General features: G+C 36.7%; 2 protein-coding genes across 5 annotated transcripts; both read right to left on the reverse strand.

Moving 5' to 3' along the window:
- Positions 1 to 3,915: 3,915 nt before the first annotated feature.
- LOC18424188 (methionine-S-oxide reductase) lies at positions 3,916 to 12,601 on the reverse strand. Of its 3 annotated transcripts, none has more exons than XM_011630620.3 (3): positions 12,537 to 12,601; positions 5,024 to 5,316; positions 3,916 to 4,521 (listed from the first exon to the last, which is right to left on the reverse strand). In XM_011630620.3, the coding sequence occupies exons 2-3, from the start codon at positions 5,035 to 5,037 to the stop codon at positions 4,158 to 4,160; spliced, it is 378 nt and encodes a 125-aa protein (XP_011628922.1). In that variant the 5' UTR covers positions 5,038 to 5,316; positions 12,537 to 12,601; the 3' UTR covers positions 3,916 to 4,157. The 3 variants fall into 3 exon arrangements, with proteins under 3 accessions (XP_011628922.1, XP_020517339.1, XP_088703837.1); XM_020661680.2 differs by having other exon boundaries at positions 12,400 to 12,601; XM_088847711.1 differs by having other exon boundaries at positions 12,298 to 12,601.
- LOC105421825 (LYR family of Fe/S cluster biogenesis protein) lies at positions 5,487 to 12,601 on the reverse strand. Of its 2 annotated transcripts, none has more exons than XM_011630765.3 (3): positions 12,537 to 12,601; positions 6,093 to 6,211; positions 5,487 to 5,994 (listed from the first exon to the last, which is right to left on the reverse strand). In XM_011630765.3, the coding sequence occupies exons 2-3, from the start codon at positions 6,196 to 6,198 to the stop codon at positions 5,852 to 5,854; spliced, it is 249 nt and encodes an 82-aa protein (XP_011629067.1). In that variant the 5' UTR covers positions 6,199 to 6,211; positions 12,537 to 12,601; the 3' UTR covers positions 5,487 to 5,851. The 2 variants fall into 2 exon arrangements, with proteins under 2 accessions (XP_011629067.1, XP_020517340.1); XM_020661681.2 differs by having other exon boundaries at positions 6,093 to 6,216.
- Positions 12,602 to 22,657: the final 10,056 nt, after the last annotated feature.

Raw genomic sequence — 22,657 nt, forward strand, 5'->3', positions numbered from 1 at the left:
CACGTGTGTCGGTTCGTGTTTGTTCAGATTTGGAGATCGTTTTAGCCTAGTTTTGAAGTTTTCCTCTACCAGGAATTCACATTGCGGTTAATTGATATCTTATTGCATTAACTCAACAAGAGCTTCTCTACCACGATTTCTCATCGCAGTTGACTCAATTATGTTGTTCTATACAACCTCACTGTTGTTCGAGGTGGAAGCCGGTTTCAGAGCAGGATTGGTTAGGGGAAGGCCGAACCGTTATAAGGTAGAAGCTCCTTGGGGTTGGGAGAAGGCCAAACAGTTATAGGGTAGAAGCTCCTTGGGTTAGGATTGTCTTCCGTACATTCAATAAGTTAAAGAGATAGATATTAGGATACCTAAGAGCAAGATCTTAAGCTACTGGGATCGAAGTTTTGATTTGGAGGGATCTAAGTTGCACTATACATAAAACAAAATCAATTAATGCTATATGATATAATTAGGATCAAGCCAATGCCCGCTCAATCCATTATCCCACGCCTTAGCTTCCGCCAAAGCAAGGTCCCAGGAGGGGTGGACTAGAAACGGTCATAACCTTTGGCTTATGCACAAAGTGGCTGCTCTAAAAGCTCGAACCCGCACTCTTATGCTGGTTACTCGAGCTTTTACCGTCACTCCAAGTGACAGCCCCTATAAATTGGCTTATTATGATATTAAATTGAAATATTTTAATACTATAATTCTAGTAAACTATGATGAAATCTATAATACCACACAAAGAAGTAGTAGTTTGATGCATAGTATAGCTCCTCTCTCTAGAATGATCCTACAAACATATAGACCGAGATCCATTTTGTAGGGAATGAGATCCCTATTTCTCTAAACTCAGCTCTCTAAGATCTCTTAAAGGAACCGCAAGATCAAGGTCCTAAGGTGGGACCGTGGTGTTACACCCATAGTTCCCACAACTACGCTTTCTCATTACAGTGAATAAAATAAAATTCCCAGGATAACTTTGAAGTTTTAATGCTCTTCTTTGGAGCTCTTGATGCTTAGTTGTATTATTTCTTTATGCAACCTTTTAGAAGCTCTAAAACTAAAAATAACCTAAATTTCAATTCTCTAGGGTTCAAAAATATGTACCTATAGAATAAAGTTGCATTATTAAACAATGATAGGAAGGTGCACCTACAAAACTTTGTCATGCAATACAATTTTGGTATAAAAAATTCTTAAAACTTCCAAAAAGTTCTTTCTAAAGAGCCAAACGGGCCTAATCAGTAGATTTAAATACAATGATAAATAGAATTTCAGAGTCCAAAGAGAGATTCATCAAAGTACATGTTATCCTCAACATAACATTCTACCCACCATTAACATATCACACATATAAAAAATCAAGTGCCAGTCATGAAGATAAACTAGATGGCCTATGGAATCTTGTCCCTTGCACCTTTGCAACTCCACCTACTTCCAAAATCTTAGTAGCATTTATAGAAATAAAAAAATTTGTATAAGTTTGACATTGTAAAATGTAGAATTAAGGTACACCTCAAAAATCTTTTGTAAAAGGTTGTTGTTTTAATGTTGGAAAAATATCTAATTAATCATCTCAACATCAAGATGTATGGATACAGAGAAACGAAAGATTTTAAATCTTTAAAATAGTACATCAAGATGTATGGAACATGTTTATATAGAAGCAAATGGAGGTGCTCATGAGCTGGCTAATCAAGGGTTGTTTTGGGGATGAGATTCTTGTGTATTTCTTTTGAATCTTGATTTTCTTTTATGTTTGCTTTTTACGAGATGTGTTCCTCTTTTATTAATAATAAATTGAAGTAATTTCACTTATTACGGGTGAGAACTTTAAATTTCTCATTAACCGTCCTAAGCATGGGTTAAGGAGATGGGTTGCGTTAGGTACGCAATCAGCGTAAAATTTTGTCGTATCTTATCATGAATTCTAAACTTACGTAATAGAAAAGAATAAATGAACATTATTCTTGTAGCCGATCCCAAATAATTGAGATAAGACTTGAGCGATGATGATGATGAAGTAACTTCCATCAAGAAAAAGAAAAGTCTCAAGAACTAGCCAAGTCTAACCGGTTCTGAAAATTTCTTTGTTATTTCTTAAAGACTTAGTCGAGTCTGAATTGTTGATTCAAAATTTGGCCCATTTGTTCTAGGCCCAAATTCGAGTTTAAAAATGCTGAATCTAAGGGTGTTGAAGTTTTTAGTGCCCAGAATCAAATCTTAATTGAAGGATCATAATTCAAGATGAGTCGGAGATTAAAATCCTTCACCTACCTCATAATTGGATTTTTGAGGTGGTTAGTTCCCTATGTAGGAGGATTTTGAATGTTAATTCAAGGAGCACTATTTTCCCTTATTTTTTCAAATTTAGTCATAGCAACTAAGGGCCCTTTTAGATCACGGGTAATGATTTTTTTTAAGAGTATGTATACTATGCTCCCTCAAGAGCATAGTTTTCTTATATTCCCTCAATTAGATGACCCACATGGGTGGATTTTTTTTTCAATTTGAAATTTTGGTAACCACTTTAGAATCATTAGATGATTATCATAAAAATAATAATAACAATTTGAGTTTTCTAACAATTAGATCTCACCCTCTAAAAATTGGACGGTTTTTATTCAATTTTGAGACATTAATTTTTTCACGTGCTTAGAGGGTGTTGTTAGAAAGTATTTCTATTGAGGTTAATCTATTGTTAAAGAAGTTATACCCCCAAAATTTGGAGTCCTAAAACTAATCCTCAATGGGGTTTACTTGAGGGAGTAAATAGACAGTATACTCTGAATATCTTTTGGCTTCTTTGAAAATTTTGAGGGCTAGTAGGAGAGAGGCCGTTGGGTTTGCAAGAGAATAGATGCTTGGGAGTGAAGAAGATTCATCCGTAGAAAATCAGTTTTACTTATTTTGTTGGAAGACTTTTCCCAAAAATAAAGTAAAAAAAGGAGATGATGGCATGGTTTTTCATCAATTTGATCATCAATCATTGGAAAGTATTGGAGATTCGAAGGAAGAATATTAGGAAATAATTTTCAAAGTCCCAAACAAAACCTAAGTAGCATATTTTTGGAATTCTTGAACGTCAGTAATCAATCTTTATCACTAGAAAAATCAAGCATGAGATTCAAATATCAAATTTTAAAGGGTTATATTAGGGTTGTTATACATATGAGTATTTCCTTAATGTATTCAATATAGTTTTATACTCATTGCACCTTGTTTTGTAATAGAATTTTTTTTAATAAAGATATTTTGTCATTAAGAATGATAAGATAAATATTTTTATAAAAAACTAGTAACATTTTACTTATGATTAAGAAATAATCATTACTCCATATATATGATGTCACAACTTACAGGGATTATTTCATTCTCCATCATAATTATTAAATAATTTTCTTTCTATCAATAATTTCTACTTTACCCCTTATTGATAAGACTTTCAAGTGTCGATTAAATACCTTAAAGAAATGCTCATGTGAGTACCATGACACAACCCAATTTTAAAACTGGAGTCAACAGGAACCATTTAGAGCAAAGTTTCAAAAATTGCCTATCCAATCTAGAATTCCAACTCGGACTAGATCAGGAGTTTGGTGATTCGAAGATGAAAAACCTCAAAATGGTCCGAGTCTCCCAAATTTTTAAGCCCAATCCAACACAAGAAATGACTAGTCAGGCTATGTGGAATGGGTATTGGACCCAAGCTTTCCACATGCATTCTTTTTTTAAAAAAAAATGTTCATTTTCGACTTCATATCCAAACATCCCATGTATTACCATTTTGCTCCGTGAAAAGAAACCCTAAAAACTTAGTAAACCCCTCTCACTCTCCATCTCTCTATATTTTCATACATATGGGCTACTTGCTGGTAAACTATCAAGTCACCATATAATCGAACCATTGGAAGAGTAGGATCTAACATTCTCAGGATCAAATAAAATTCAAAATTACATCAAAAGTTCCATGCCCCTTACATCACATTTATACAGAGGTATAAACATTACACAACACAAGCTACTATAAACAAGTTTTAAACCAAAAATCCAATGTCATAGTATAGAACGGAACCCTGTCCCAATCAACAAGAACATACATAAAGTCTTCCAAATGATAAAAAATTAGCAAGTCATGTGTGAAGGCAACTTCTCTTCCCTTAGATGTGCGACTCCAATTTAAGAGCTTTGGTTTTGAACCTATACCTAGGCAGCCTAGGGATAACTTGGCTGGGGCCCATGCCAAACTGACCTGTGCTGTTTGTGAGCGGAGGACCATCGTCGTAAATATGGCCAACCAATTTTCCACAAGCCAAACACTTGATCTTGGTGCGCTTCCTTTGAATGCCCCAATAATTCAGAGTCTCAAAGAAAGGCATGATCTTGTCCTCTTGCTCAAGCTTAAACTTGGATGTGTCTATTGAAGAGAAGGAAAGAGTTCCCTTGTTGCCTGCTTCAAAGTAAGCATCTGGAGGGAAGAGGTTGTTGCTGTTGAGGTTTACACTTGCCCCACATTCCTTACAACTGTAATCCATAAAAATGAAATATGATAATCAGATAATTGCAAAGACGGGGAACTACTCTCTCCTCCCCCCACCCCAGCCCCCCACCCCAAAAAAGAAAACAAAATTAATCACTAAGATATGGCACGTAGGGTATTTATATCTTATATACATATTCATCCATAAGAAGAAAAGAGAAGAACTTACATATTTTACCCACCCAAAAAAAGATATTACATGCATACATGTGCGTATAGATGTGCGCATGAGAGGGCATTAATAGATATGGAGTGCCACTTGACTGGGCAGGGTTTCCCCACCATAACATACTATATCATAAATGGAGCTCCCTCAAATGAGGGACTAATCCACGATAACAAAATTTTACGATAAAAATTTGAGTAGAACAATCTAGTGTGTGCATGTGTGTGTGTGTGTGTGTGTGTGTGTGAGAGAGAGAGAGAGAGAGAGAGAGAGAGAGAGAGTTAAAATGATGATATAAACGAATATCATGGCATTATTACCTGTAAAAAGACATGGAGGGGTATCAGGCAAAGGATGACACTGAGACCGAGCTGGTGCCCTGCGAGGATGGAGAGGAACTTGAAGAGAGATTAAACAAATAATGGGAGAGAGAGCTTCCTTATTGACAAATGGATTGGACAGCCTGTATGGTTATATGATAGCTAATGAAGCTCAAGATCAGCAATCATGTAGTACAGAATGTCGACCAGTCACTCAAAGGATGGTGTCATGAAGCTCCAAATTCTTTGGTTAAATGCCTTATTTAGAAGGTGAGGTCAAACTTTGTTCCTGACTGCCAAGCAAGGAATGCAGGTTAGAGGAATATGGACATAATAAAAATAAAGTAGAATTAAAACAAAAATCAAAAGGAAAATTCCACAAAATTAAAGAAAGACAGACCAATTATGAATTGATGAACTGTGGAAATTATACCCAAAACTGGGATTTGGAAGACCAAAATTGATGGATGGTATTCCACCAGATAATTCATTTCAGTTCAAGAAAGTACACAAAATTCACGGCAATTTCACTACACCTCATACAAGAAATTCCTGCAATTAGATTGCTACAATAGCTTCAAGCATCCAAAACTTCTGCTCAATAAACCTATTTCAAACTGCTTTCTAACAGTATAACATAACACTGCTACAGATTCTCTAACATATAAATACCGATGGTTGCTTTCCCTTAGAATGCGACACATCGAAAACTCCCTCCCTCCCTCTCTCTCTCTCTCTCTCTCTCTCGCTCATCATACGCATGCCAACAACAAAATTCCATGAAAGGAAGCATCGGAAAGAGCTCCACTTAGAAGATCCACTCGTCCTTCAACCATGGCCTTGCATATCAAGCATCTCATTCAGTTCCTTCAACCTCTGTAAACCTTCACTGATCAAAAACCGAACTTTCTGCTTATCATTGCAATGCCTGTTCTTTTCAATCTCTTGCCTCATTGTTTGGTCCAGCTCGGCTGCAAACATTTTACTTCACAATTTAGACAATTGGCCTCTTAGCAATTGGAACTCAAACCAATCCAAAATGCTTTGGCAATAATACTGCATATTCTACCTCTAGCATGAGCCGGTGCTCGACGAGCACTCCTTAGTGCACTTCTGTAGAGCTTTAAGACACGAGCACGAACAATGAATGCCTGCAAGTCTAAGGGGAGAACCATACTAATGGACTCTCTACCCTAGACAATATGTATTGTGAGTTCATCACAGCCTAGTGAAAAGGGAAAAACTGGGAGAAAAAAACACCTCCACAGTTCAGAACTGTCCATGAAATATATTTTCATGGTTTTGTGAGATTTAAGTAGTGAAGAAAAGATTTTGCATAGGGAAATTCAGGGCCAAACTTTGTTTTTCTTTTTGTTCTTTTCGAACTCGAACCAAAAACCACTAGACAAAAGATGAACATGGATGCTTTTCATCCCAATATATTTCAGAAATAGCTTTCGGAGTGCCAAAGTACTGGCATCCTGAACCAAAGCAATCGCTGCAGAGAAAACTCTCAAATTGTCACACCAAAGAAACAAACTTATAGAGCAGTGTTTTGTTATATCCTATCAAAGAAATCAATGTCTTCTTCATGTAAAACCTTTTGCAAACAATCTAGCATTGCATTTGTCAACCCTTCCATTGAGTATTCACTTCCTTTAGAATCCAAATCGTCATGAATTACTTGCCTTTATTGATCTGATGTCATTTCCATTAATCTCACTCAGGCAACTTTATGTCCCCAAAAAGAATTCAGTTCATTATACTGTCGAATGAGATATACAAAGATTAGTTCCAAATTTCTTTATGTGGATGCTTAGATTTATTCATTTTACGGACTTCCTGCCATCAATTTCTAGAAACTGAGTGTATATTCTTTATCAAGGAGGAAAAATAAACCTGACCGCAACTACTTTTAATTATCCACAACCAGCTGAAGTCTGAATATCAAATTTCTACAGACTTAATCATCCTTTCAACAGTTCAGAAATTTCTACAAATGGAAAAAAAATCTTTAAATATGCAAATGATTTGAAATCACCTCCAACTTAACGTGGCTAACCTAAGTCCAGAAATGGAATTTTATTCAACACATAAATGGTCAAAACTGAAAATCCTTGCTCACCCTAACCTTAATCGCTAACCACATACATGTCCATGACAAACATCTCAAAATTTCAATCAATGTTCTTTAAATAAGCCAAACTAAATATTGCTGTAGAATATGACACTTAATGGTAAGGTGAACAATTTCAACATTACCAAACTAGATTTCCAAGAAAATAAGGAAAACCTATAAATCTCCCTCTCTATGAATCAAAATGCCACAAAACTTTAAGAGACAGCTGTTGTAATTAATGGTCAAATTATTTCATATCCACATATTTTCAAGCCTCACAGTAACCCACATGTGAGATGCACACATGCTTTATGACAAGGTTCGCCTGAAAAACATTTGCAAGTCCTTTTCAAAAGGAATCAGTTCTTTGTGACCAGAGATCCAATGTCCATGAAACTTTATTAAGGGGATCCAATGTCCAACAAAAGTATATATGTGAAAATCATCCTTGTCTTTCTAATGAAAAATCCAGATGTCATCAAAGTTTAGCCGAAGCTATTAAGGATTTAAGCGATCTAATGATGATGGTTTTCAAATCTTACCCAGTTGCTTGTGCAAGCGAATTAGCAGATGCACAAGGCTAGTCCCCCCAAATCCTAGTGTTAAGGTATTCTTCAAATATAATGTCAGATAGGGTTCGGATTAATTTCAATATGCTTGGGATAACAAGTACAACAAGAGTAGCAACAATCCAAAATAGATGGCCGGATGGCCTCACATAGGTAAACAGTGCTTACAACACAATCACGAGAATAAAGATATCCTGAGGTTTGATCTGCCCGTTAAACGTGCAACCATAGATCAGCAAACAAAAAAAGAAAAAAATCTTTACATTGAACGTTAAATGTGGATGGAATATAAGTTTTCATCTGCATATTTAATTTGCAAACACAGAGTTGCAAACATGTTTTCTCTCTTTTTGTTTATATTGCATATTTTAACACCAATAACATTTAGAAGGACATATTAAGATGCTACGATCATAATTATCGGGATCACCCCTATAGGACATAAGTTCTGGCTCTTGAATCCAGCTCTCGCGCTCCAAACCAGGGATCTCAATCAGACCCCCTTTTTTTGGGGGAGCTTGATCCTTTTCCCAGAAATCTTGACCCCTTATTCATAGGGATCTGGATACCCCTAATTCGGGAGCACAATCCCTCTATTTGTGAATTTTGATCCCTATATTTGTGGATCTCGATCCTGTCACGTAGAGATCGCGAACTTTTTGTAATGTGGATCTTGAATAAACTATTCATGGCAGTGTTTCAAAAAACGCAAGGCAGGACCAAGGCAGTCGGGAGGGTCAAGGCCGCTCAGCGCCTAGGCGGACGCCCAGAACCCGAGCGGCTTAGTAGAATTTTTTTTTTTCTCTCTCAAAAATAGGCTCTATTGGGTTTTAGGTTTCAAATGAACCTAAAACCCACAATTTTTCACTTTTAGTATTAAAAAAATGACCTAAAAATACCCTCAATGAGGGGCATTTCCGCCTCTGGGCGGCCACTCGCCTAGGCGGGTTCCCGGGCACCCAGGGATATCTACTTTTTTTGGGCGCCTAGGTCTGGGCGATGCGCCTAGGCCCCCAGAAACGCCTAGGTGGCCGCCCAAGCACTGCGGTCCGCTTTTTTGAAACACTGATTCATGGGATCTCAAACTTCGTATGTAAGGGATCACCATCACATATGGAGTGCATATTGATCCTAAGAGAAATTGGAGCAAGTTTCTCATGTCGACACACAACTGTGGTATCGAATACTCATTGGGTGCACTAGAGGATGCAATACATGGCAAAATTGTTGAAAATTTGACATAAATTCAAGCTACAACTCACTCCAGCAATGGAGAACTGAGAATTATTCATGATGATGCTCACACAATTTATAACATGCAAGTGTCGAGAAGTGAAATGAAGATGCTTCTAGAGAAACATACTATATCCTTGATCCCATCAAAAAACAGACTACTTGGAAAAACTTTTTACATAAAAAATTCAAATATTCTCTTTTGAATAATATGAGTATTTCAAAGATGAAAAAAAGAGTGGATTTTGAATTGTTAAAAGCTGATGGAGCTAGGCACGAGGTAACATAAAATGACATGTTCTCATTATTATTCATTGTAGCATTAGAACTATATGCAGAACCTTATACTGTTTCAATAGCTTTTCTTCATGTTGAAACCAATGAAGTGATAACAGAGGTGAAGGACCTTTCAAAAAAGCTCAATCTGTAAGGGTTGTGGGGCCCGATGACTCTTTACTTTCACATAGGAAAATAGTATTTTTTTGGTATTGTTATTTTTACTGTTTATTTCGGCCTTTGGTAGAAGCACCTTTCCTTACGTAATCCATTTTACTATATTGGTACACCAGAGGCATCATTAGTCTGTGACATATGATAAACAGTAGAGAGACATTGATGGTTTCTTTTGGAAATCAGTGGAGGTTATCTAGGTGTTGTACACTCACTCATTCCTCTTCTAGAGTGGTTGCCAGGAGGGCTGGCACAGGTGGAGGGGGTATCATCATTATCAATGACGAGAGTGAAAGAGACAAAGATTCTAGCCAGTTGTTTTCCATGTCCGCAGGTGAGGAATTTTCCACTGGATGTGGTTTGTCTTTTGTTTTCCATGAAGATTGTTCGTTGGAACATTTGGGGCTTGGGAGATGCTCGGAGAAAGCCGTTTTGTGGGATCCTTCTCTTTTGAATAGCCTTTGTCATGTATTGAGGGATAGATCTTGGTTTATTGTCTATGAAAGTCCTTTGCCTAATTTTAAGTGGCTCTTGGTGAATATTTATGGCGCTATAATGGCAGATCAGGAAAAGGCAATTTTTGGAATCTCTAATGTTGTTTCGTATTTGCAATGACAAATTTGCTTATTACATTATTTCCATGTTAAAATCCTAGTTTTTTAATAAATTATAAATATTAACACAAGGTGTTGTGGCCACCAGAATGGTTTCCAAAGGTCAAAAAGAAAGAGGTGCATAGTTTGTTATAATGTCAGTTATGCTCATCATTTTATAAACTAACAACAATTATTTTTCAATTTTAAAGGAATTAATGAACATTAAGTTATTACAACATTAGTTTTTCAAATTGTAATAATTATTTTTCTTTGGTTTTTACTCTTATTGTATGTTCTTCATTTCGAGTTCTATTCCTTGTCTTGCCACTCATCCATCTTAAAATCATCATCTCCACTACACTTATTCTATGATGAGCATATTGTTTTTTGACTGCCCAACATTCCGCCCCATAGAGAAAACCGTTGTCTTATAGAACTTGCCCTTCAGCTTCATTGGTATGCGACGATCACATAAAATTTCGATTGTGCATCTCCACTTCGCCCACCCAGCTCTAATTCTATATACGAAATCCTCCCCAATCTCTCTATTTTCCTAGATTATCGATCCAAGATATCGAAAGTGCGTTATTTTTTGTATTTCCTAACCGTCAATCTTAGCTACTTCCTCGTCTCTACTCCTATTATTACTTAATTTGTATTCCATATACTCTGTCTTAGACCGGCTAATTTTCAAACCTTTAGAGTCTAGAGCATCCCTCCAAAGTTCTAACTTTGTGTTGACGTGGTTTCGGGCCTTATCAATCAAAACTATGTCATCTGCGAACAACATGCACCACGGTACCTCATCTTTTAAGTGCCTAGTTAAGTCGTCCATAACTAAGACAAAGAGGTATGGGCTCAATATCGATCCCTAATGTTGACATACAATCACTGAAAACTCACTCGTATCTCCACTAATTGTTCATATGCTAGTTAGTGCTTTATCATACATATCTCTCACCAAGTCGATGTAGTGGCTAGAGATTTCTTTTTCAACCCCCACCAAATCAAATTTCAAGGTACTCTATCATAAGTTTTATCTAGATCAATAAAGACCATGTAGAGGTATTTTCCCTTCGCCCTAAACATCTACATGACAGGGATCAAGATCCACGAATAGAGGGATCGAGCTCCTTGATTAGGGGGATCCAGATCCCCACAAATAAGGGACCGAGATTCCTAGAAAAAGGATCGCGCTCCCCATAAAAAAAGGGCCTCCGAATGAGATAAGTGTTGGATTCGGGAGCCGGAACTAACCCACACAGATATTCACATCACATGCAACTATAAAAGTATACTTTGGGCAGAAAAAAGTAGTCATTATAGTGAATAAAGAGTATCATAATGTCTAAATAGTGGATGCTGCCAACGATGTGCAGCATAAGATGGCTAAATTATAAAATTAGCAACCCAATTAGTCACATGATACTAAACTGGCATTTTCTCATCCAATGTTCAAAGTAAATTGCTCTCATCATCATAATATTTGCATATTAGTAGGCATTATAAGTTTATCACAGTAAAGGGGCAATTGGTTTGGATATGGAATTCCTTGTGAGGTTAAGTCCACCATCTCATTAAAAGATGTGATGAGTGATTTTCTCCACCATACACAACTCGTGAACAATCAGTGCAGATAAAGGCCTATCAAAAAGGGCAAAACTTCTCTTAAGCTTATCAAACAGTCTAGCAGAAAAACTGAACTGGTTCAACTCTTGCGAAGTTCAAGGTCCATAACAAAACCCCAAATTATCATGCCTTATTTATTCTTTCTTTATATCACCAGATAAATGATTTCCTAAACAATATCAAGCAATTGCATGTGTTTGATGGCTCTGCCATTTTCAAAACTCTTTAACACAACCGATTTCTTTCTATTCTTTGAAAAACATATAGCTCTAGGCCATTTCTTTCCAGCCATTGGAGACACATCTAACTTAGTATGGAATCAAGGCACACAACCAATAGTTTATTTACAAAGCCTTGAGTGTCAATGCATTTTGTGTCTGCAAACAACTAACTATTAACTCAATTACATAGCTAAACCTCTTCTATAATGAGGAAATAGAATAAAACAAGATGGGTTTTCTAGAATTAAGTAAAAAATCAGGCAACTTGGCATGATTTTCCTTAATTTTCCATGATTGTATTTCGAAAGGCATAGCATAAATAAGTAAATAACTGGTTTTTAGCAGAACACTCTGCACTTTTTTCCGGCAAAATAAATCCCAATATGCCAAAAAAAATTAGAAAATTAAAAATTCATTCACAGTTCTTGATTTAAATCCACTCCAAAAAAGTTCCTACTTTCTTTCTTCTATCTTCTAATTTTCTCTTCTTCTGTTTTGTGGGTGACATGTACATCTAGAAATCCAAATCACAAATAACATATACCAAACAACAACTCACTGATCATTTCTCTCCCCAGCTTTTTCTCCCTCAACTAAACAAATCATGAAATTTCTCTCTAGTAAATGTATCATGAAATCAAAAATAAGAAATTTGATTTTCCATATAAGAGAGAAAAGCAGATATCAAAATTTTACCTGGTGATAAAAATAACCTAAAATGGTCCCTGGGTCCCTCCCTTGAGCTGTAACTTTTCGAGCACGGTTGCGAGAAGTTGGAAGCTAAAGAGAAAAAAGAGAAGTCCTTGGGTCTAGAGAGAGAAACAGGGTTGGGGCACAATTTCCTTTGATACCCGTGGAGAAGACACGAAATTACTGGAATGGTTCTCTTCTTTTCTTCAAGGGACACAAATACCCCTGGGTCAACGCCGGCGGCTGAAAATTGGACAAAAAAGCCCTCAATACAGAAATTAATTGCAATTCTACATCTGCAGTTGAAAAACGGGGAGGTTTATCTTTCTAGGTCCTACTGCCTACTCTCTTTCTCCCTCTCCCCATGAATTATCATCCTTGAATGTTAAGGTGCCGTTTGGATGCCTCGAGAGCCAAAAGTACTTGTGTTCCGAAGGCATCAACTCTCAGATAATCGAACCCAGTAGTCTTCCGAAGGCGTCAACTCCGAGATGCTCAAGACCCATTAAAAGGATAATATCTAATATATCATTGAACTAGCATAGTTTGCAAGGCTATAAATTGCACACCCACTACATGACTAGATCTTCTATATTCGAGTCTTATATTCCCAGTTGCAGTTTCGCCTAGTCTTGAAATAAGAGTTTTGTGCATAGAATTATAGTCTAATACTCTTTCATTAATGTTAGGTTAGCAGTCGGTATAAAACTTTTGTCCCGTCTATTTATTATATTTTATGATAACTCTTTTATACAAGTTCAAAAACTACTTTAAGAGAAGTGTTTCTAAGCTACTTGTGAGACCAGAAGGCATAATTGGCTCCATCACTAACAAGTATTCTGATATACCTCCCAAAAGAGATTTATAGTAATCAATTCCTTTCCAAAATGAAGATGCATTGCAACGGGAATTGAAACTTTTGATCAACAAACCATAACTCTCCACACGATTTTTGGTTTGCAACAATTGCTTCTGATGTTGCGGTGATATTGAAACACATGCCAACACCACTTGTTATTAAGGCTTTATTGTTTATTCATATGCTTGAGCCTTCTTCTTTTTTTGGGTAAGTATATGCTTGAGCCTTCCAATAATAAGACTACCTTGTTGCTTAGGTGCACAAAACTAAATTTCAATGTACTAGGCGGTACCAATTTTTGTCTGTTATGAATTGGTAAATTGTATGTATGTTTCAATTGAGTATTACAACATGATATATATAACTTGATCACAACCAACTCCAAGATTGTAAGGATCTTAATTTTGGAATGTGCAACAAACTATCCAAATCACTATCCAAAACTATAGGAGATACAACATGTGATACCAATCTCAATCTACAACTATATAGAAAATACAACATGTGATATCAATCCCAATCCACAGTTACGATATCACAATCCCAATCGCCCAATACTCCCCCTCAAGTTGCACGTGAAGATCCGTAACGCCCAACTTGCTGTAAAGATATTGAAATTGCTCGCGAATTAATGCTTTGGTGAGAATGTCTGCGACTTGCTGCTTAGTAAATACGAGTGGTTTTGAGAATGCCTAGACGGATTTTTTCTCGGATGAGATCGTAATTGAGTTCGATATGGTTAGTTCGTTTGTGAACCACAAGTTGGAATCAATATGGAGAGCAGCATGGTTGTCACAATATAGGCACATTGGATGAGGGTGAGGTACACCAAGGTCCTGAAGTAAGGCTTTGACCTACACGAGTTCACATGTAGCTACAGCCATAGCACGATCCTCAACTTCAGCCGAAGGTCGTGATATTGTTGGTTAATTCTAAGTCTTCCATGAAATTGGACAAGTACCAAGGGAAGAAAATAACCAGTAGTCGATCTCCGGGTCATGGGGCAGGTGCCCCAGTTGGAATCACAGTGAGCTATTAATTGGAACGATGAATTGGATGGTAAAAGGAGTCAAAATGAAGGTGTTCCTTTGAGATATCTAAGTACACAAAGAGCAGCCATGTAATGAGGTTGACGAGGACAATGCCTAAGTTGGCTAAGGATATGGACCGGATATAATATATCAGGCCTTGTGATGGTGAGATAAATTAGTTGTCCCACTAGACATCGATACCGAAGGAGATCACCATCTGTGGCAGTAAGCTGAAGGTGTTAGTCCATGGGAAAAGCAACGGGTTTTGCACATGTGAGTTCAGCTTTGACCAAAATATCAAGAACATATTTTCTTTGATCAATAAATATTCCTCTTTGGAAACGGGCGACTTCTATGCCCAAAATTTTTTTCAAACCTTCTAAATCCGTGATATGGAATTTGGAGTGAAGAAACCCTTTGAACAACAAAATGAATCTGCTATTGTTACCAGTGACGATAATATAATCAACATGAACCAGAAGAACAATGAAAGTCTTTTCAGCAGTTAAGGTGAATAGTGAATAATCCGCAACGTATTGAATAAAGCCATTAGATTACAAAATAGAAGAAAATTTATCAAACCATTGCCGAGAGGCTTGCTTGAGCCCATATAAAGATTTGTTAAGTCGACAAACTCGAGTCTCCCCCTGTCGAGCAAACCCGTTGAAATTTGCATGTAAACCTCCTCATGCAAGTGCCATACAAAAGAGCATTGTGTACATCAAGCTGATAGAGGGATCATCCTCTGATGGATGCCAGAGTAAGTACACACCACACAATGACCAACTTTGCTACTACTGCAAATGTCTCATGATAGTCAAGCCTTTCGACTTGTGTATATCCTTTGGCTACAAGGCAAGCTTTGTATCGTTCAATGGTTCCATCGGCCTTCTATTTAATTTTATATATCCACTTGCATCCAATGGGCTTCTCACCATGAGGCAGGGGCTGCAATGTCCAAGTACTGTTTGTTGTAATGTATCAATTTCAACTTCTATTGTTGTTTTCCAATGGGAGAACTTAACCACCTGGGCAAAGGACCTGGGTTCTTCCTGAGAAGATATAGCTTGAAGAAAAGCAAAATGTAGTGGTGCGAATTTAGCGTAAGAAACAAAGTTGGAAAGAGGGTAACGAGTACCTGCTGAAGAGCCTTGTGTCGTGGGTGAAGTTGTCGAAACTTCTGGATGGACCATAGAGCAAACAAAATCCTTATACCGTGTCGGCATGTTATGAACACGTGTGGGTCATCTAGGTTCATTCAATGATGGTTCCTATTGGGGTTCTAGTGCAGGTACATGAGGAGATGTGATAGGAGCCGAATTAGGATCAGAATCAAGTTCAAAGTTAAAAAGTACCATTGTCTGCTATGGATAGAGGTAATATTGTGGTTGCTTCAGGCTCTTGTTATGATGATTCACGAAAAGGGAATATGTCCTCTTCAAAAGACACATCTCTTGATGTGAATATTTTGTGGGTTTCAAGATCAAGAATGCAGTACCCACGTTGTGCAAAAGGATATCCTATGAAAACACAACGAGATGCTCTGTGAGCAAATTTGTGTCTATCAAGTACATGATCGTGGGCATAACAAAGACAACCAAATAACTATAACTGAGTATAGGATGGCTTGGAACTAAGAAGGACGTCGTGAGGGGTCCGACTAGACAATATAAGTGTAGGCAAGATTTTTATAAGATATGTGGCAGTGAGCCCACATTCTCCCCAAAATTGTAACAGTAAGTTGGCTTGGAAGCACAAGGCACAGGATACTTCCAACAAGTGACGGTGCTTACGTTCATCCACCCCATTTTGTTGAGGGGCGTCGACACAAGTTCGTTGATGATGGATGCCTTGCATTTGAAAAAACAAAAATTGCATATCTAGAGACAAGAACTCAGTCCCATTGTCAGTTCGAATTGGTTGAACCTGACGTTGGAACTGAGTTTTACCATGGCACAAAAGGTTTTTAAAAAATGTGTCGTTTCGGACTTATAACACATCAAATAAACCCATGTGTAACATGAATGCTTATCGATAATAGTAAGAAAGTAGTGTGCCCCTGCAAAAGATGCGGTTTTATAACCCCCTCCCCTTCCCCTCCGAGATATCACAATACATCAATTTAAATGGTTTGTGACATCTATTGGTATTAATGGAAAAAGGCAACCTTGTCTATTTTGTCAAATGGCACACTTCACAATTTTTTAAACAAGAATGTAAATTAGCAAAATCATGAGAATAATGAGAACGTCACTGCATAGATGGTGACCTAATCAATGGTGCCATAGGATTGGGTTTTCTTTCGAACAGTTGACAAGGCTGATGGTAAAGTCATCACGAACTTCACCCACTCCAATCAGCTTCTTCATGGCAGGGTCTTGAAATACACAGAAGGTTGGGAAAAAAATAGCAGCACAATTCATCGATTTGGTCAATTTGCTAATGGAAAATAAGTTAAATTAAATGATGGAACACATAAAACATCAAATAATCTCAAGCAAGAATTTAGGTAAATAGTTCCTTTGTGTGTGATGGGTTATATGTGTCCAGTTAGCAATTTCACAGGTGACAGGGTTGATACTATAGTGGTGTCAAGAAGGTAAGAGAGTTGTGTGTTGGTGTTAAGAAGGGAAAAGAGTTGAGGCGTCATGTGATCAGATGCCCCACTGTCAATAATCCAAGTATCAGATGGTAATGTAGAATTTGCATGACAAGAGATAGTACCTACAAGGTTGGCAAAGGTGGAAGAATAATCAACTAAAAGTAGGCTCAATAGTTGTCTATATTGTTTTGCTGTAATTCCCTGGAAAGGAGAAGAAGTTGTTGTGGCAACACTAGGCACCGCACTAGATGCATCAACATGGACTTGTGTGGCTCGTGACCCATTATAAGTACCCGCTCCTTGCCTTTGCATGAATCGTTTCTGCTTGTTCCAATTCAGTGGATATCCGATAATTTCAAAACAACGTGCCTTATTGTGGCCAATCACTCCACAACGTTCACATTTTTCTTTGCTCTTAGCTTTGGCTCCTCTTGCATCTCGAGAACTTGAGGGGTGGCCAACTGCAAGAGCCACCGCATCTAGGGTGTTCGATGTCATTTGCAAAAGCCTCCTCTTCTCTTCTTGATTAAGGATAGAGTAGGCTTTACCAACAGTTGGCAATGGTTCCATAACAAGAATTTGGCTTCGGAGCCTTAAATGACTAATGAAGCCCCATTAAAAACTGGTATAACATCTCCTCTTCGTCATCTACTTTCTTGGAATCAGTGGTGTAGGATGCGAGTTCATCTCAATAAGTTTTAAGTATGGAATAATATTCAACAAGTGGGTGTTGCTCATGTTCTAATGTAGCTATTCACCTCTTGAGTTCACACTTTTGAGGTGCATGGCTTTGGGAAAGCCTTTGCTCAAGGTTGAGCCACACGACTATCGCCGTCTCAATATAAATCACACTATTTGAAAGAGGTTTCGAAAGTGTGTTCACAATCCAATAATGGACCATATCATTGTATCGTTGCCATAATCCATGCTTAGCAGAGCCAATTTCAGGTTCAGATATTGTTCCATCAATTAAGCCTAATTTAGTTTTTACATTTAAGGCTTTCAAAATAGTTCGTCTCCAAGTAGAATTATTATCACCAATTGAAGGGTTTGTGACCAAAGTGATGCCTGGATTGTCAGAATGGTGTAAATAAAATTGTGAAGAGACTATGACATTCTCATTCGTTGCATCATTATTCCCACTACCTGCCATTTGAATGAGCTAATCCTTTTCGATCAATGGAAGAGCTGGCACCAAAACTTATTTGTGCACAAAAAAATAACAGTAAGGAACTAAAAAAACAGTAACCAAAATCTTGCTCGTGTACCAAAGATAGCAGTAATTACCCCAAAACTGCTCAAACTTGTGCACATACTAGCAGTCATCAACTGCGTTAAAAACTTGCACAAATTTACAAGTAAAAAACGACAATAAGTACCCAACAGGATTGCACAAACTTGTGCATAAACCCGCTGTCACATATTGCACTAAAAGCTTGCACAAACTCATGCAAGGTGTGGCAAACAAAAAAAAACTGGACCTTCTAAAGAGAGAAACAAAGAAAGAGCAGCAGAACACTAGACATTTAGACTCTTCCTTTCTTCTTCTCCTACTTTGCTATCTCCTTCACAGGATAAAGAGGCATGCTTGCTAGTAAGTAAATAGTTGCACACCAAGGTCTTGCAAATGGTCAACTTTTAATGGCAAATAGTTGCACACCAGGAGGGAGGGCAATCACGTGCAATGACAAGAGTAGTTTATGCTCTCTCTACGCGTTGGATGTTAAGCTTGGATACTCTGTTTTCATGTGCTGAACGTTGACCCCAACTACCATTTGCAAAGGAATGAAACCACAACAGGAACAAGAAATAAAAAATGTGCCCAACTTTGATATGAAATTTCAAGCGCTTTGCAACATCAGCCACAGACCTTGCAATGGCAATCAAGGACTCGCGACCTTGCAATGGTTATCAAGGATTATGCTATAGCTCTGACACCATGTTATGAATCCGTAATCATATGTATGTTTCAATTGAGTATCACAACATAATATATACAATTTGGTCACAATCAATTCCAAGATTGTAGTGATCCTAATTTTGGAATGTACAACAAACTATCCAAATCACTATTCAAAACTATAGGAAATATAACGTGTGATATCAATCTCAATCTACAAATATATAGAAAATACAGCATGTGATATCAATCACATTCCATAGTTACGATATCACAATCTCAATCACTCAATATTTTCCTCCGGCTCCCTTCCAATAGGGGTGGCGATGGACCCAGACTTGACACGGAACATGAGGGGTAGACCCAATATGGCTCTAGGTATGGGTTCAAAAATCAGACCTGGAGCAAGGTCCAAATCTTGGACCCGAGTACTACTCGGGTTTGGGTCCTGTTCTATTTTTTCGACCACCAATTTATGAAATATATTCAAATATAGTTACATATATAGATTTTTTATTTTTTAGGTCGAGTCTTGTCAGGATACGACCTAATCCATTAGCACTCCTACCTCCCAAGGAAATTCCTTGTTATGTTTTCAAGCCTCTTTATGATCACATTTGGCTCCTTGTAAATAGGCAATAGAGTAATTTGGTAAGTTCAAAAGAGTTGATTCAATCAAAATAAATTCATCATCATGTTGGAGTGCTTCCACTCAATCTGTGCGTTTTGTGATAAATGGTATCTAGCATTGCATGAATTCAACTACTTTCAAAATCTTTCAATAATTTCCTGGCATGATATCACTTCATAATATTTTAAGAGGCAAAGATTATTCATCTGAGTTGAGACGGTAGAAGTAACACGTATCTTTAAATTTTACTTGGAGATGTAGTTACAGTGTTTGGAACCTTATAATGGCCTGAAAATCTATTGTCATCCATACTTATAAAATTTAAATGTTCAAGTAGGATATAGTTCGAGCAGATCTATATACACTTGAAAATCTTGAAAATAAATTGTTTAGATAATTTGTTAAAAGATACATTATTTTTACGATGTTATTCTTTTTTTTCTTTGTATTCATATATTTTGAGGTTGAGATGATCAATTGGAGTGTTTTCCAACCTCATAACATATCTTCGAGATGGATGTTGAAGTGCACCTTGCTTCAACAAATGCAAGGTTGACCTTATATAAATCTTTATGTAAATACTATAAGAGAGCCAACTAATAATTTTTATAATAATTAATTAAGAGCATGTCTTGCTGGAGCACATTGCACACTTACTCCCTTGAGTAAATAACATATTTTAAGAGTTCATTTCTTAATCCGGAATTTTGGGATCCATTTTAGAAAAACCATATATAGAAATTTTTTAAAAAATTAAATTTAAAATTTCCAAAGGCATAGATAAAACTATCAACAAATTAAATGGTCTTTCATTCAATCTGACGCCATTATTTCTTTTAAGCATATACGGAATGTGGCTTTTCGTTTTTCTTTCTTTTCTTAGGTGGACTGCAAATTGGGGAGGGTTATATGTGCGAAATTGGAGTCCTAAGAAGAACTCCTAAATAAGATTCTTAGTGAGTATATACTTGCATGACCATATAAGACTTTGACATAAATCAATGCAATGAGAACATTCTCGCATTAAACCCCACTATTGTGTAGTGTTTAAAAATTTGGAATTGGTTTTGGAATCTCTCTCCCTACCATATTCAAGATTGGCCAAATTGATAGCCGAAAAATAAAAATGAAGCATAAAAGACAAACATCAAATTATACAATGAGAACATTCTCGCATTAAATCCCACTATTGTGTAGTGTTTAAAAATTTGGAATTGGTTTTGGAATCTCCCTCCTTACCATATTCAAGATTGGCCAAATTGATAGCCGAAAAATAAAAATGAAGCATAAAGGACAAACATCAAATTATACAAAATAATACCTTTTTCTACAAAGAAAAGCACACAATAAGACCATTTATTTTTTAGTGCAAGGAGGTCATAAATCTTGTTGACTTCTAAAAGTGAAATTGGGGGGCCCAGGATATGTCAGTGAATGGTTACAGAGTTCAAAACAAAATTCTTCAGACTTTGTGACACTTCAAGACGTGGAGTTTCACATCTAATGGCTATGATTGATTGTGACTTTTATGTATTAAAAGTAAATGGTCTTATAGTACATAATTTTCTAAAAATATATTTTACAAATGGAAAATTAGTGAGGATTGGACTTTCAGGATATTTTTGAGAGAGGCAGCTTAATGACCTTTCATATCCAATACTTTGGATCTAGATAGGTGATTTTTCAACCCCTATAGTGCTTTAAAAATAAAATAAAATAAAATAATACAACTGCCCTTTGGAAGAAACTCATACCAAAGCTGGCACGGTGGCAAGATTTTTTTAATGAGTTTGATATGGTGCTTGAGTATAAGCCTTGACAGACGAACTACGTGGCTGATGCCTTGAGTAGGAAGGTAGAGTTGGCGGCACTTTAGTGTAAAGAAGTGGCAGCCACTAGCAAGCTTGAAACCATTGGCTAAGAGTCTCATGCATCATAGGCAAAACTTGGCAATTTTGGAAAAGGAAAAAAGAATATTTTTGACAATTCAACATTAAATTTTCCTAAAAGAAATTTCTAAAGCGTGAGGTTTACATAAAGAGTAATGATTTTATAGAACCCTCCCCCACCCATGTGTATAGGACCCCTAAGGATCACAATTAAAATTGGTATAAATCTTTAAAAAAGTTATTACATGGGTGTGAGACTTGACTTTTCTATAGATCCGTGCCAAATTTAATGGTGATCCTTTGGAGTCCTACATACATGAGTGGGGGAAGGTCCTATAGGATCATTTCTCATACATAAGAGTTACATAAAATGTCGACCTTAAATATAGAAAGAATGTTGTAATATTCTACACGATTAATTTTATTTGGATGGTGTAAATTTGACACGGTTTCAAGACATTAGTGTTGGAAGTGCGATTCAGATCAAATAATCGATCATGGTCCTAGCCGATTACTCAGGCGGAGTCTAAATAACTCGGCTGATTAGTGCCGAGTACATTAGCAGCACAAAAAAAAAAGTTAAAAAAATATCAAAAATCTTAAAAAAAGAAGAAATTGTATATTTAAAGTAAGATTAAGCAAAACACTTCAAAGTGAGGTTAAAAACATAGTAAAAAATAGACTTTAAAAAATAATTTATGAGGGGGATATTTTCAAAATAATCTACAAAATTGAAAAATATAAAAATAAATATTTATTGTTAAAATAATTTCCAGTCTTTACATATATTTTTTTAAAAAAATTAGTATTTTTTTAATATTCCTAAGGGTCAGTTTGGATGTCAAATAAAAAACCTTCCTATTGAAAAAAATTGTAATTTTTCTCAACCTTATTAATAAATATTATCATCTTTTTTATTAGTTTGTTGGACTGTTTGGATGGTGTGCACATATTAAAATGAGTTTCGCAGAGGGACAGGGCGCTGAAGCACGGGTGGACGGGAGGCATATTTGCAATCCTCTTACAATAACATACGTTCTCTCCTCGTACAAGTCCTACTAGTTCCATTTGAGAGAGAGAGAGAAAATTCTTGCCTCACTCAAAGCTGGTGTTGTAGTTATGTAGGCAGCCAAGCATGGTGGTGGAATGAGTTGCACCTGACATCTAAAGAGAAAAATGGCACTATAGCCAAAGCCCAAATCCTAGTTTCTACAA

The sequence above is a fragment of the Amborella trichopoda genome, chromosome 9 (genome assembly GCF_054954075.1).
Source record: "Amborella trichopoda isolate Santa Cruz 75 chromosome 9, AtrichopodaSantaCruz75HAP2 v2.0, whole genome shotgun sequence".
Lineage (NCBI taxonomy): Eukaryota > Viridiplantae > Streptophyta > Magnoliopsida > Amborellales > Amborellaceae > Amborella > Amborella trichopoda.